The sequence below is a fragment of the Cornus florida genome, unplaced genomic scaffold, assembly GCF_030987335.1.
Source record: "Cornus florida cultivar Cherokee Brave unplaced genomic scaffold, ASM3098733v1 CherokeeBrave_3.0.0_Hap2_Chr06, whole genome shotgun sequence".
Lineage (NCBI taxonomy): Eukaryota > Viridiplantae > Streptophyta > Magnoliopsida > Cornales > Cornaceae > Cornus > Cornus florida.
In genome coordinates, this window is record NW_026775576.1 from 93,900,330 (window position 1) to 93,914,462 (window position 14,133).

Here is a 14,133-nt window from a genome sequence, read left to right on the forward strand (position 1 = left end):
CAAAAAAAAATAAAATGTTAGAACAAATATTAATATGCAAAGAGAATTTTAAAAATAGAAGAAGTGCAAAGGTGTGCGATCATTGAGAGGACAAAAAATGAAGTAGGACTGCACTAAGTTTTCTTTTCTTTTTTTTTTTTTTTTTTGGCTATTCTAATTATCAGTGTTCAACAATGACTTTTAATTAATGATGAATAAGGCATGTCTCTCTTCTTTTAAAGTGTTCAAATCAAGAATAGATGTTAGTATGTAATAGTAATATTGGTAGCTTTTTATTATCAGTGTCCAACACGACTCTTAATTAGTGATGGATAAAGACACTTCCCTCTCCTTTCAAAGTGTTCAAATCAATAATGGTAATAGCGGGAGCTTTTTATTATTTTCCTTAATAGAAGAGAGCAATTTCAAAGTGTTCAAATCAATAATAGTAATACCGGGTGCTTTTTATTATTTTCCTTAACTGAAGAGAACAGATGTATCATAATGAGATAACTTATGTGGACCTCTTATTCCGTTGGAGTCTCAAACTATCACCTAAATTACCAACTTGTATTGACCAATCGAAGATAAGTTGTATTTATTTGATAATTAATAAAATAAACAAAACATAAATAATATAATATAAAAATATATAATTAACATAATTGAGATAACTTGGGTGGACCTTTTTCTTGTTAGGACTTGTATTGACCAATAGCAAAGCAATTGTACTTATTTGATAATTGTACCTTAGGTTACCTCCGTCCCTTTAGAAAGGTAAAGAATCTGAGCAAAGCTTGGGAATGGAATAACACAATATGATCACCATTCAACAACTTGATTTACATTCTATATTTCTTTTTATGTCTTGAATTGCAAATTTGATCATCAAACACCCACCAAAAGAACTGTTCTTTGCTATGGAGAGCACAAAAACAAAGGTAGAGTTGATGAAGCCAGTGATCCTCAAAGCTGGGATTCCAATAGCCATCTCTGTTGCTGGTTTCATCTTGGCAAGGATCAAGTCAAAAAAGAGTTCACTTTTGAGAGCTTCAACTGTTGAAACCACTCAAAACAATTCTCATGAAGAGTTCAGAGTTGATGAGAGCATTCATAGCTTTGATTCATCATCATCTTTACCATGTATGGAGGTTGAAAAGCCTGTTGTTATAAATACCCATTACGAGGGTGATTCACAAAGTCAGGATAGGCATGAAGAAGAGTTACTGGGCTTAAGACGTCGAATTGAAGAATTTCAAGAGAGAGAATTGAAGCTAGAGATGAAGTTTCTTCAGTATTGTGATCTGAAAGACCAAGAATCTGTGCTTATGGAGCTTGGTTACATGTTCACGTTGGAGATAGCTCGCGTTGAGTCCTTTACTAAAGAGATTTCGTTGATGGAGGAAGAGAACAGGAGGCTTGAGGATTTGGCGGGTGAATATATGAAAGTTTTAGAGCAGCTTGAATTTTCAGGATGGGAAAATGGTTTGCTTCATAGGAAGGTTAAGAATCTGCTGAGGAAATTAAAAGAGCGGTCTCGAGCTGTAAGAGAGAAGAATACGCAAATTGAAGAAAGAGAAGCACAGATTTTGGCAAATCAAAAGGAGTTAGAAAGAAGAGCTAATCTTATCAAGGAATTGGAGGATGAAAATAGGGAGCTAAAATTGAATTTGGATCAATTGCAGCAGGAGAAGAAAGAGCTTGTGGACAGTCTAAAGATGGCAGAAAAATCAGCTTCATCAAAGGTTATGCATTCTTTAGTACTCTTATATATATATATATATATATATATATATATATATACATCTCCAAACATTCATATATGGGGAGAATCTGCAACTAGTAACACTATAATGACTTGGTAAAATACACATACATCAGGCTAGGGGAAGAGTTTATTGCAGAATCTATAAAACAATGTGTCCTAGTTCTTGATGATGGTAGTCTCTATAACGAGGTTGCCTAATTTGCAGATAGAAGCAGAAGGCATGATTATGGAGGAGTACAACCATATAGTAAATGAACTAGAACAAGTCCAGAAGGATCGAGCAGCTGAAGTTAAAGAGCTGATTTACTTGCGTTGGTGCAACGCGTGTTTGAGGCACGAGCTGAGGAGGAGGAATCAAGAGAATCAGGGACAAGCTGAAGAGAAGAAGCAGTTAGAAGTGGAAGTTGGAGGACGTGGAGAAATTGGAGACCTCGAATTAGAGCATGAATTGGATGCTTCCATGTTGGGGCAAGGTGAGTCACGTATAGCCATTGTTGCCGGTAGTCAATCTCACTCAAAAAGGCGAAAACTAATTGAAAAACTGAAGAGATGGGTGGAAGGGAATGAGAGAATAAAACAGAAATCGGATGAGAAACATGGAATCAAGTGCTTCGGAGGGCATTCTGTTTCAGATGGGGCAGAGGAATGGCATCTTCATGCAAGGAAGTCATGATCATACATTGTTAACAGGAGATGCATTGGATTTCAACATTTACTGCTATAATCAGAAAATATTAAGATGTAGTTCCTTAGTGAGGGCATATAGAAGAGCATAAGACTATATAAATGGAAGTAATTTAAGTAAAACCTTTGCTATGATTCAGATTATGTGCAGCCCTCATCATAATTGGCACCAATTGAATGATTTAGTAATAAGTTAGCGCGGTTTAGATAGTCGTCTTCACCATAAGCTTAATCATTTGCAGAGACATTTTCACAGCTCAAACAAAGCCTTAAATGTCAAATTGTCAATCCAGGTGATTCCTTCAGTCAATTTATCCAGAGCTGTATCTTCTTCTGTTACATGCTATAACCTAATATTTTTCTTGCATGGTTGATTAGGAGCATGGTAAGCCTATTTGTACTCTGGATGATAGATTAGTTTGGTTCCAGTACTTTCATAAAAAGTAAATCCCAATTGAAAGACAACATTCTTGTATGAGTTTCACATGAAATATCATCTCTATCATTTTTTTCGTAACTTATTCAGTCAGCTAAACGGCCTAAACCTCGACTATAAAATGGCATAAAATTTATTTTTTAAAATGTACATTATTGTGCAACTATTTCCACATTCATTTCAAATAACTCCCTACACTTTTATTATATAAAATCCATACATACAGTACTCTAAAATCAATGCAATACTCTTATTTAAATTTAAGACATAATCTCGAATCAATGCAATACTCTCATCCATACATACAATACTCTTCTTAAATTTAAAACATTGCTCCTTAAATAATTGACCTAGACTCGTTGATTTAAATTATTTCAATTCAAAAGGAAATGGGACACAATAATGATTTGAACGGTTGATAGTTTTACAAGTCTACACTAAAATTAACATTAATTTTGATTAGCAAAATACAAAAATTACCTATTTCATTTTCTTTTCTAAGCCAGTAATTTCTATTAATGTCATACCATCAAATAAAGTTTAAATTCATATTTTAATGTCTCCTTTTGGAAGTCATTTTAGCTCTATCATACCATGAAATAAAGTTTAAATTCATATTTTAATGTCTCCTTTTGGAAGTTATTTTAATAGCTAAAGGACTTTTAATATGGTGTCACAAAATATAATTCATTGAACTGAAATGAATTCTTGCCTTGGAAAGAACCTCAAAAAATGCATTTATCAAACATTTTTCTAATTCCTTTTTTTTTTTTTTTTTTCACAAACCTTTTTCTAATTCAAATTCCTAGAACTTTCTTGGTATGAAGCTCCATGGTTCTTTAAAGCTCAAGTCAGAAGACTTAACATCAACAGCATTGCACACAGTGAATTCAAACCCTATCCTTTCAAATAAAAGAAGATTTAATCCATCTGCTTCATTATCACAGCTTATTATGCAAAAATATTCAGATAAAAAGCCTCTTCAGCCATATGAACTAAGTAGCAGGAGATGGTAACTTGCCTACATGACTCCGCTAGAACCAACCACCAGAGATATGCAAGGAGCTGCACCCTTTTAAAAAACACAGATGCTATGTTCGGCTATATGGAAATGGAGCCTTGGAATTGAAATTGGTGGAATTTTTAAAAAAAACCAAACTCAGAAAATTAAACTAAAATTTTCTCAAATTCCAATTCCAAAGCTCCAATTCCATACAACCGAACACAACCAGAAACTTTTTGAACAATTTAAAATTTTGGAAAGAACACATAAGAGCTTGTCAACAACTCCCCTCAAGTCATATTAATTGCTCAAAAATAGATATGTTTTGTAATATAAATAGACTAAAAAAGAGCAGTTCTTTAGAGCTAGTAATGGAGATGTCTCAGAGATGGTAACTATCAAAAATCTTGCTCACTTAGAGCTTGAGCCGCAATGAAACCCTGTGTTTGGACAAAAGTGTTCTCAATTGCCTTTTCTCAGCTGACTGCAACCTCAGCTGATAGGTAGCTAGAATGAAGTGCATCCTGGCCGGAGACTTTGGCATTGGATAGCTTGAGTACCTGGACAGCTTCATCCACCTTGGCAGCCAGTGACTCTGGTGACTCCAACAACAAAAGCAGTTCTGAGTTGTCCATCTCCAAAAGCATTCCCGTTATCTTCGCAGCAAGATCAGGCTGAAAACAAAGTTACACATAATTTTGGATTAACAAAGTTACATAATTTTGGATTAATATCAAGAGCCTGTATGCCCTTCCAATGAGATATCAACTCAGGTTGTGCTTGGAAATAACAGTAAAAAACTGTTAACAGGAGGATGGAATGATCTACATCTTTTCAAGAAATAACGAGTCGAAACCATAATGCAACTTAAATTTGATATTTGAATTTTACAAACCGATGCCTCACTCCACTAAAAGCAAGACGTAGAAGAATCTTTTATGAATTATTTTCACATCAAAATTAGTCGAAGTTAATGAACTGAAACATGAACAGAAAACAAAATATTATACATAGAACCATTTCTGTGATTATGTGTACTGAAACATCCCAGCTCGCATATGCTTCAAGAACTATGCACCATAAAAACCAGATGATGAGCCAACCAGCGTTCAGTTCATTAAGTTCCCGGGTCACTTTGACTCACTCCCCTATGAACATATAGTACTAGATTCTTTTTATCAATTATTTTCACAATAAAAAATTGGTCAAAGTTAAAAAATTGAAACACGACCGGGAAACTCATCATCATCCAATGAACCAAATTTATAATAAATTATTACTAAAAGGATTCAGCTCGCATACGCTTCAAAAAAGTAGCCACACTGCACTTAACAACTAGCATTACCTTGTGTTTCTGGACAAGGGGGAATAGGCGCTCCCCAAGTATCTGTTTCTGCTGCTCAGGGGAAGCTGCAGCAAGCTTGGTGCTCAACATCTCTGATCCCTCGGCCCCTGCTCCAGCAGATGAGATTCCAGATCCTTTGGTGATCTCACGTAGACGCCCATTTGGCACATACCTAGCTTGACCAGCCCGCTGCAAAGCATGGCTCAGATGTAATAATTCGTAGAACATGGGTAGTAAATGTAAATGAATAAAGCATCACATTCACATTCATTTACTGTGCTCTTCCATGGTAAAATAAAAATGTAATGTTCATACATGCAAAAATGTTCATACATTCATACTACATGAATTCCATAAATGGAAGTCCAGTTCTAGATTCCATCTAAATGTTTACTGCAGTAACTATTGCAAGCACAACAAAGAATAGCACTCAATTTCAGATGAGATTAATAAGTTACAAGCTGGTATCCCAAAGTTTCCAAACACCTTCCAAGCACATTGAACCTTTCCGAAGAAGGTAGGCAGTTGAGGTGAAAATTCAATAGAAATGGACAAACAATTTGTAGATCTACTAACACACTGATATAAAAAGAAGATATGCATTCCAAAGGAAGGAAATTCGGGTATCTAACATTAGGAATGATTACGGATACAGTGAGTTTGCATGGGAAAATATCTATATGGCATGCAGGCACGCTGCTATTAAAGAAAAAACATATAATGGCCATAATGATGCAATGGATTAGGATGTTAAACAAGTGGCAATAAGATTCCAGTGTTCTAAAGAGAATGGAACATTCTAGCCAAAATTTCAGTATGAAGTTGGAGAATGAAAAGCCAGTTTCGGAACAGCTGGTGCTAATTTAAAAAGGCATTTCACGGCTTCGCAGTGCCTCAGAAGCAAGCTCTAGTATCAACCTAGATGAGGTCACCTTGACCCTTCATAGAAAATCATATGAAAATAAGAGAACGTGGACAGGTTTCTCAACAGTGAGTATAGCCCAAACAACAGTTCCTCCCATTGCTAGATGAGAGAGAGCAGAGGCCATCTCTCTTTGATACTATATTCTTTCTGGTTTGTTCATTAAAATTTTAGATTAGTCTACCATTACATCATTATATAACCAAAGAGAGTGGCCATTAGTCAACAGCCATTTACTGTATGAAAACAAAGAAACTAGTGAACCAGCATTGAGTGCTTCTTTTCCAGGTAATTAAGGTTCATCATCATGCGTCTTTTTGGAATAAATTTTTTCTCATGTCGGAATTTATTTGCAGGGTTTGTAATATATCTCAAATTAGGGCTGGTAAACAACAATTTGATCTGGATAGGACTAAAATTCTAGCCCAATTCGTAATTTGCTAAACTCATCAAATATGAGTACTCCTCATGCTAGAACATATTCTAATAGACCTTAATAAATCAGAAGTCTACTTTTCACAAACCACAAGGATATAATAACTAGTTCATTTAAAGCAAGATTTAAACACGGTGACAGACAATCAGTTAGCATAAATGGTCCGAATTGCATAATTACTCCAAAACTTCCAAGTATGAAGAATAAAGGAGAAGAGGTAAGGAAGAGAAAGCGGACCTGTTGGTTGCTTGTATCTTTTGATGAAGTAACTGATTGGTTTGGATGATGCAAATGCGGGACATATGTAGTGTGACCACCCCCCTGCAAAAGCGCAGGTCCATTCATCCTTCCTCTATTTTGCCTATTTTGTCTTGGAGTATTCGGAATCTGAAGAAGTTTTTAGGGCATAACCAATGTGAGCCAGTATCAACCATTGGAAAATTTTGGCATTGCCAAAATACTACTTCTCCAAATCAAGCCATTGATTACAAAGAATATAGATAGAGATCGAGCAAGATGAATATCCATGTAGCCAACACCAAATAACTAGAAAGTGGATCTTTTGAGTTGTTAAATGCTAGGTACTAACCATGGGCAGTGGAGACTGTTGAAAAGCTGATCTAGTGGGAGTTGCAAAGCCATTAGCCCTCCATCCTGGCCTCAAACCCAGCGGCTGATACATCAACCCTGGTCGTGGAGGTACCTGTGAAAAACCACCAGGAGGAGCTGCATAGTAAAGAGGAGGATATCCCTCAGGAATAATAGCCGAAGCACCCACTAGTCCTGCCATACGCTGCGCATAATGAATCTGTAATTGGGCATGCCTGTCCTCTTTCCTTTGAGCAATGGCCACATATAGTGGCTTTCGACGAAACATGTATCCTATAAAACATAAATGGACGATATACCAGTTAGTATTGAGAAATAACTACTTGTAGACACACACGAAAGGACACTTTCTTATACATGTTAAAAGACCAGAAATATGCGAGCAGAAAGGTACCCATTGAAGTTTCTGAAAATTATACTTCAATAGTATTGTTGCCAATTCTCATCTCAAAAGCAATAAACTTTTTATAGTAAATATAGCATAAGCAAGCACAATAATAAATTGTCAATTCACCATTCAGTCGGTATAGGGGAGGCTCTAACATGTGGGACTCATTTCCCAAAAACAGTCCTCTAGCACTATAAACACACCCACAGAAATTTAAAAATAATGGGAAAAGATCCCATCGAACCCAATGTAAAGAATGGTTCAGGTCGAAAAATGAGATTGGATTAACCTAACCTTAAGTTGATCGTTCTTCTAACCGAAAGGGCTTTTTTAGGAATTTGATTTGTTTACTTGAGGTATGGGAAATGAGTTTTTAGTCTTCTAGATAATAGATGCAAAACCACTATATTGGTTTGGATATATTTCAAGACAAAACAGTGGTTTTCTGTAACACACTTAGTAGAAGGTATTATTGGCAAGAAAGGAGAGTGGTTTCTCTAAGCCAACTGTAGGTCCATCTCTACGAGGAGTTAAGCACCATCTCCAGCAAGGAACTATCACAACCTTCTGAAGCTTTCACAGTGTTCTTGAGTTTATAAGAACATTGTGAGAGTGTTATATTTGTGAACTGTAAACTCAATAGCTCTTGCTAATATTCTCTTGTGCCTAACAAATGAAGTTTTTTGGGCAAGTGAAGAAACAAACATGGGAGCATGTTTAAATCAGACAATCTTTGTCAAAGGGTTTGACAAGTTGGACTTTCTTAAAAAGTAAATGTATTCTTTAAGAATAGAAGAAGGTACTCCGTAAGGACCTAGTATAAATTTCATGGTGTTTTTGGGTATTGTAAGAGTGTTCTCTTAGGGTGGTTGGGTTTTATGCCATTCTAGTAAAGAAAAATAAGAAGGAAAGAAAAGAAATCACACTGCCTCCCTCGTTGTAGTTTCTTCTATTGCTAGTGAATTACTTCTTGTCAAATAGCCCATAGATGTCGACCTTCGTGCCAACTCACCTCAGCTCAACTTAACAAAACCTCTTCCTAATGGTCAAGAATCATGTTTTTCCATTCTGCTCTATCTAATGGCAAACACTTTTGATGAGGCAAAGTGATGAAGAGCGGGATGGTGAGCACCAAATCAAAATTTCACTTGGTAAGAGATTGCATGTTTATGAGTGGTTTCAATTATTGGTGTGCTTGAAGTTTAAGAAACTTTGCTTTTGCTGATGTGTTGAGATGCACTGCAGACATTGACCAATGAACCAACATAAGTTATCCAACACGAAGCACACAATAGAGATTTGACACATCCTAGAGGGAAATAATTCAACATAAGTTGATCTAATATAAAATAAATCCTCGGATCTTTAATAACCTAGTAAAATAAATGATTAATTCACAAAACTAAAATGAATGAAATAGTAATAGAAAGCATTCATTACCTTACACTACATCAAGTTCAGACTATAATAAGGCAAGCAACAGTAAAACCTTAGATGAAAAGAAAGTATATAATTACATACGCAAGCTAATAATTTCACATCAATATGATATTTTACAAAATTGATAATCAAAATCATTAAATCTATTTCCATGTTGGCTTAAAGTATAATAAACCAATTCACATGACCTACAGCATCTTTGATCATGGCATCTAAAATTCTAAATTACATACACAAGCTAATGAACTCACCATGAAAAGTATTCACAGCATTATTGGCCTCCTCCGGCGTAGAGAAACAGACAAATCCAAACCCCTTACTGATACCTTTGTCATCTCGCATAAGTTTTGCAGAAGTGATGGTGCCACACTGACTAAAGTTTTCTCGCAGCTCATCATCAGTGATATCATCATCAATATTCTTTACATAGATGTTAGAACCCTAAAATTAAAAATTAAAAAATTACACACAAAATATATATATATATATATATATATATATATATATATATATATATATATATATAAATGCCACCAACGTAAATTAAAATGAAGAGAAATGTGCAGTGAGACTACCTGGTATTTCAGTATTTGCTCCTTCCGTTTCTCCTCAAACTGACGACGTAAAATTTGCTCACGTTCTGCTTTCTTCTGTGCCCTAGCTACATACAAAACCTTGGAGCCTATTCAATACAAACCACAGTATGGAATAAAGAGTTGTTCAAAATTGGGCAGTTGTTATTTCAGCAAATTAACCTCAGAGAGGAAACAAAATTTACCAAGTTGAGATCCATTCATAGCTTCCGATGCCCTCTTCGCATCATCTGGGCTATCAAAGTTCACGAATCCGAATCCTCTTGAGGCCCCATTTTCGTCCTTTGAGATTACTAGGCTAAGAATTTTCCCAAACTCGGAGAACTTCTCCTTAAGAAGTTCTTCCGTGACATCCAGATCCAAATTCTTTATGAATAGATTTGTGTATTTAGCATCGGGACTAGGTAAAACCCGATCACTTCTTTTCACAAACTTACCAGCATACCTGTGCCATAATTTTATTATAGATCAGTAAAAAATTATAGATCAAGAAATAAACGGAAAGGGTAAGACTTGGTCATTAACATGCAAAAAAAATGCATTAAAATGAGAGTGAAACAGGGAAAATTGGTTGTGCATACATCTGTTTGCCTTCAACAGTAGAGCCATTAAGCTCCTCAATGGAAGCATTTGCAGATTCCTCGGTCTCAAATTGGACAAAGCCGTATCCTTTGCTCTTCCCTTCCTCAGACATGGCAACTTTGCAAGACAAGATGGTCCCAAACTTTTGAAACATTTCATGAAGCTTCCCATTATCAATGGACTCACCCAAATTCTGCAATTACCCAAAGCCCAGTTTACATTCAAAAGTCAAATTGAGAAAAACACTAAACCTGATAAAAATAACTCAATAATGGATGACATGTTCAATCGAAAACAGATAAACAAATATAAATAACAGATATACCTTGACAAACACATTCCCAACTCCACTCTTCCTCGCATCAGGATCACGGTGTGACCACAGTACCCTTATCACTTTTCCGTTCAGGGTAGAGTTATTTTTCTTTTCAATAGCACGAACCGCTACTCGAATTAAAGAAAGAAAAAGAAAAACGAAAAGAGGCAAAATTACATAAAGTGAAACTCATATTCGGATAACAGCTTATATGGACAGAATCCGCATAAATTGTTCTCAATTAATAAATCATGACCTTCGTTTCTTCACTCTCAAGTCTCAACACATCAAAAAAAATCTTTACATTGCTACGATCCATAAAAGAGTATAGTGATTCGCACAATGAAACAAACCAATAAATAATAAATCACAATAAAACATTGGAATTGATCATCCTCAGTAAATTAAATCAAATTTTGTCTCTTGAGAAAAAAAAAATTCAATTTTTATCCTAAGTTATAATTAACTACATCTATGTGTAAATAGATACAAATATATATCCGTTCGTCGATTAATTTTCGATAAATCAAACATTTCAACGGCGAATTATAACCAAAATTGAATTAATCAATCGATGAAATCAATAAGAAGAAACAGGTTTGGGATCGACGAAGACTGTACCGTCTTGAGGAGAGACGAAGTTGACGTAGCCATAACAGAGAGACCGTCCGGTCGACGAGTCTCGGCAGACGCGCACGGACACGAGGCTCTTGAACTCGGAGAACGCGTCGAAGAGCTGTCCGTCAGTGACGTCGTGGTGGAGGTCGCCGACGTAGAGCGACGCCGGAGCGGCGGGGACCGTCGGAGGAACCGCCATTGCCGGAAAATTGCAGCACCACAGCAATGCAAACCAGAAATGATACTTTCAGAGAGAGAGAAATCTTAGAGAGAGAAAGAGATGTGAAAATAATCAAAGTGCCGTTTCCGCTCGGTATTCATATTTGACATTTGATTGTGTACTAAATACAGAGAGAGAAATTAACCCTTTTTCCTTCTCGATTGAGAATTTACTATAAATAGAGTTATAAAGGACCAGGAGAGAGAATAACATTAATAATAGAGTAATTAAAGGAAAATAATGAATAAAATGTACAACAAAATAAAATGTAGATAGGGATTGGATTGCATACAATTACAAATACAATTCGGAGATGAATACAGAGAGAAAGTTATGGAGTTTTCTTCGGAATTGCATGGACGCGGGAGTTTGGGGCGTTCGTTACACCACAAGGAGACGAGTGTTTAAGGCTATTCAGACGCGCATGCGAGGAGCGTGAGAAACACCATCCTCCATTGGATAAAGAAATACAACAGAACATTAGAAGCTATGGACCGTACATATTCTATATTCCCATCTGGATCCGCTTCTTCATATGGGTCTGGGTTGTGGCCATAAATCAACTTTTTAATTTTTATTTTTGCACTGAGCAACTTAATATATTAGATCCAATGAAAAAATAATAATAATAATAATAATAACTAAATACATTAGATCAATTGGTTATAGTATACGGTGAAATAATTGGTCTTTCAAAAGTAGAGAGTTAAATTGTATCTTAATGTAATAGTGTTAAAAGGGTATTTGTTCGGATCCCAATGAAAAGTGAAAGATATAAATAGGTGGATATGTAATACTCTTCAGCAGTTTAAACTTTTGGGTAAATGAACAAACGTTCACCAGTTACAGTTGATTTCAGAGCCAAATCTAGTTCTTGATCCGATGTCACACCAAACGCTCGGCCCAAAAGGCATTCGAGTGAGCCACCCAGGTAGGCATGGTGACCCGACCGTAATGAGGGCGTTAGGAGTTCAGATGAGGAAAAATGTTAAAAGGGGTATTTGTCCACATCAGATCCAAATAAAAAGTGAAAAGAGTATAAATGAATAAGTATAAAATACTATTCAACAATTTAAATTTTTTAATAAATGGCAAACGTCCACCTGTCACAACTATTATAGCTGAATGGATTCATCACTCATTCACATGAGTGTGAGAATGAGTTCCAAAGCTTTTATCATAGCTCATAACATAATTAAACGAATTTAATAGTTATTATTTTATTTTAGTTGAAAAGAATAATTAAAGTGAAAAAATAAGGGTAAATTAATTTGCAATTTAATTTTGTTGATGTAAACAAATTAACAAATGACATATTTTTGTAACCAAACATAAACAATTTCTATAATGATCTTAAAGTTAAGAAAAGATTAGTAGTGAGCAATTTTAAAATTTAATTATTAACAAGTGACCATTTAATAGTTTATTACCTAAATATTCTTGTTGTAATATATTATTTTTTAATTGGATAAATTTATCCTAACACAATAAACTGATGTATGATATTAATTGTCATTTAAATTACTACACTTTGTTTATATAATAAACAGTACACATATGGACCCAATCCACATATTCACAATTGTTTATTTATAGTGTAGATACAGCATATATTTATTTGTTTTAGGCTTAGTTATGTACTTAGTATGTCTTCCGACCATAGTGAAGAGTCTTGAAAAAAAACATAACGAAAACCTAATTTTAAGAAGGCTTTAATTGTCGAGTGTGGGGATGTAGAGTGGAACATATGGTCACAGTGGTTGTTAAATGTTCTTTTCCCGGACTATATGTTTCTCCTTGAATGATATGGTTTCTTCTTGTTGTTAAAATAAATAAATAAAACTAATTTTAAGAGATGATGTTATTAAAGAAATTTTAATTTTTTAATTGGAAGGCTGCAAATTAAATGGGAAAACAGATAAAATGGCATTTTTGTTCTCTAAATATATTTTTAGAATGTGTAATAAAAAAGTGTGTTTGACCAAATTACCTTTAAATGGTCACTTGCTAGCGATTAAGTTTCAAAATTGATGACTTTTCATACTTTAAGATCACTTTTGAGTAATATTGTTTATGTTTGGTCACCAAAATATAAATTTTCCATCATTTGACTCTGGGTGTAAATAGTAAAGAAAGACAAATGATACATTCTCTGAATGTTAAATTCATAAAACACGGACGTGTTAATCAGGTTATGAAATGACAAATTTAACATTACTATTTAATGTTAAATTAAAAATTAAAAATTATTTTTTAAAATTACAAAAACACCCTTTAATCTTCTTCTTCACCCCCTCTTTAAAACTCTCACCCCTCTCTCCCTAAAGCATATTTTTTTGTATCCAACCCATTAACCAGGTTATGAAATGGCAAATTTAATCTTATTATTTAATGTTAAATTAAAAATTAAAAATATTTTTAAAAATTATAAAAATACCCTTTAATCTTCTTCTTCACCACCCTCTAAAATATATTTTTTGTAATTTTAAATGGTATTTTTGTAATTCTTAAAACTAATTTTTAATTTTTAATTTAATATTAAATAGTAGGATTATATTTGTCATTTCATAGCCCCATTAACTGGTCAGATATGGATATTGAGGTAATATGATCACTTTAAAAAGGTGTAGGAATTTTCTGAAAGAGGTGATCAAAATTTAAAAGTAGCGCAAATTTTATAATTTTTAACCCTTCTCTAAAGTTGAAATCGATCAATAAAAATATGTGAGCGGAGTGGGGTGTGGTATGAGTCACACCACATGATATTATAGTCATATAATATGAATGGACCACA

The 14,133-nt window shown here is 34.6% G+C and overlaps 2 protein-coding genes across 2 annotated transcripts; one reads left to right on the forward strand and one right to left on the reverse strand.

Annotated features, from left to right (window-relative positions):
- Window positions 1–762: 762 nt before the first annotated feature.
- LOC132312966 (protein CHUP1, chloroplastic) lies at window positions 763–2,948 on the forward strand. The gene is made up of 2 exons (XM_059811544.1): window positions 763–1,724; window positions 1,953–2,948. Exons 1-2 carry the CDS (start codon window positions 900–902, stop codon window positions 2,418–2,420), a joined length of 1,293 nt encoding a protein of 430 aa, XP_059667527.1. The 5' UTR covers window positions 763–899; the 3' UTR covers window positions 2,421–2,948.
- Window positions 2,949–4,144: 1,196 nt separating this feature from the next.
- Window positions 4,145–11,794, reverse strand: LOC132312967 (polyadenylate-binding protein 7-like). The gene is made up of 10 exons (XM_059811545.1): window positions 11,123–11,794; window positions 10,511–10,629; window positions 10,185–10,378; window positions 9,789–10,048; window positions 9,586–9,692; window positions 9,262–9,451; window positions 7,163–7,455; window positions 6,811–6,960; window positions 5,216–5,404; window positions 4,145–4,544 (listed from the first exon to the last, which is right to left on the reverse strand). Exons 1-10 carry the CDS (start codon window positions 11,316–11,318, stop codon window positions 4,347–4,349), a joined length of 1,896 nt encoding a protein of 631 aa, XP_059667528.1. The 5' UTR covers window positions 11,319–11,794; the 3' UTR covers window positions 4,145–4,346.
- Between the last annotated feature and the right edge of the window lie 2,339 nt (window positions 11,795–14,133).

What these genes read in the sequence shown, in the direction of transcription:
- LOC132312966 (XM_059811544.1), top strand. Translation starts at nt 900, where the DNA reads ATGGAGAGCACAAAAACAAAGGTAGAGTTGATGAAGCCAGTGATCCTC. An exon ending in AAAAATCAGCTTCATCAAAG is followed by an intron (nt 1,725 to 1,952) that starts GTTATGCATTCT and finishes CCTAATTTGCAG; the next exon opens with ATAGAAGCAGAAGGCATGAT.
- LOC132312967 (XM_059811545.1), bottom strand. Translation starts at nt 11,318, where the DNA reads ATGGCGGTTCCTCCGACGGTCCCCGCCGCTCCGGCGTCGCTCTACGTC. An exon ending in CTTCGTCTCTCCTCAAGACG is followed by an intron (nt 10,630 to 11,122) that starts GTACAGTCTTCG and finishes TAATTCGAGTAG; the next exon opens with CGGTTCGTGCTATTGAAAAG. An exon ending in ACTGTTGAAGGCAAACAGAT is followed by an intron (nt 10,049 to 10,184) that starts GTATGCACAACC and finishes ATTATGGCACAG; the next exon opens with GTATGCTGGTAAGTTTGTGA.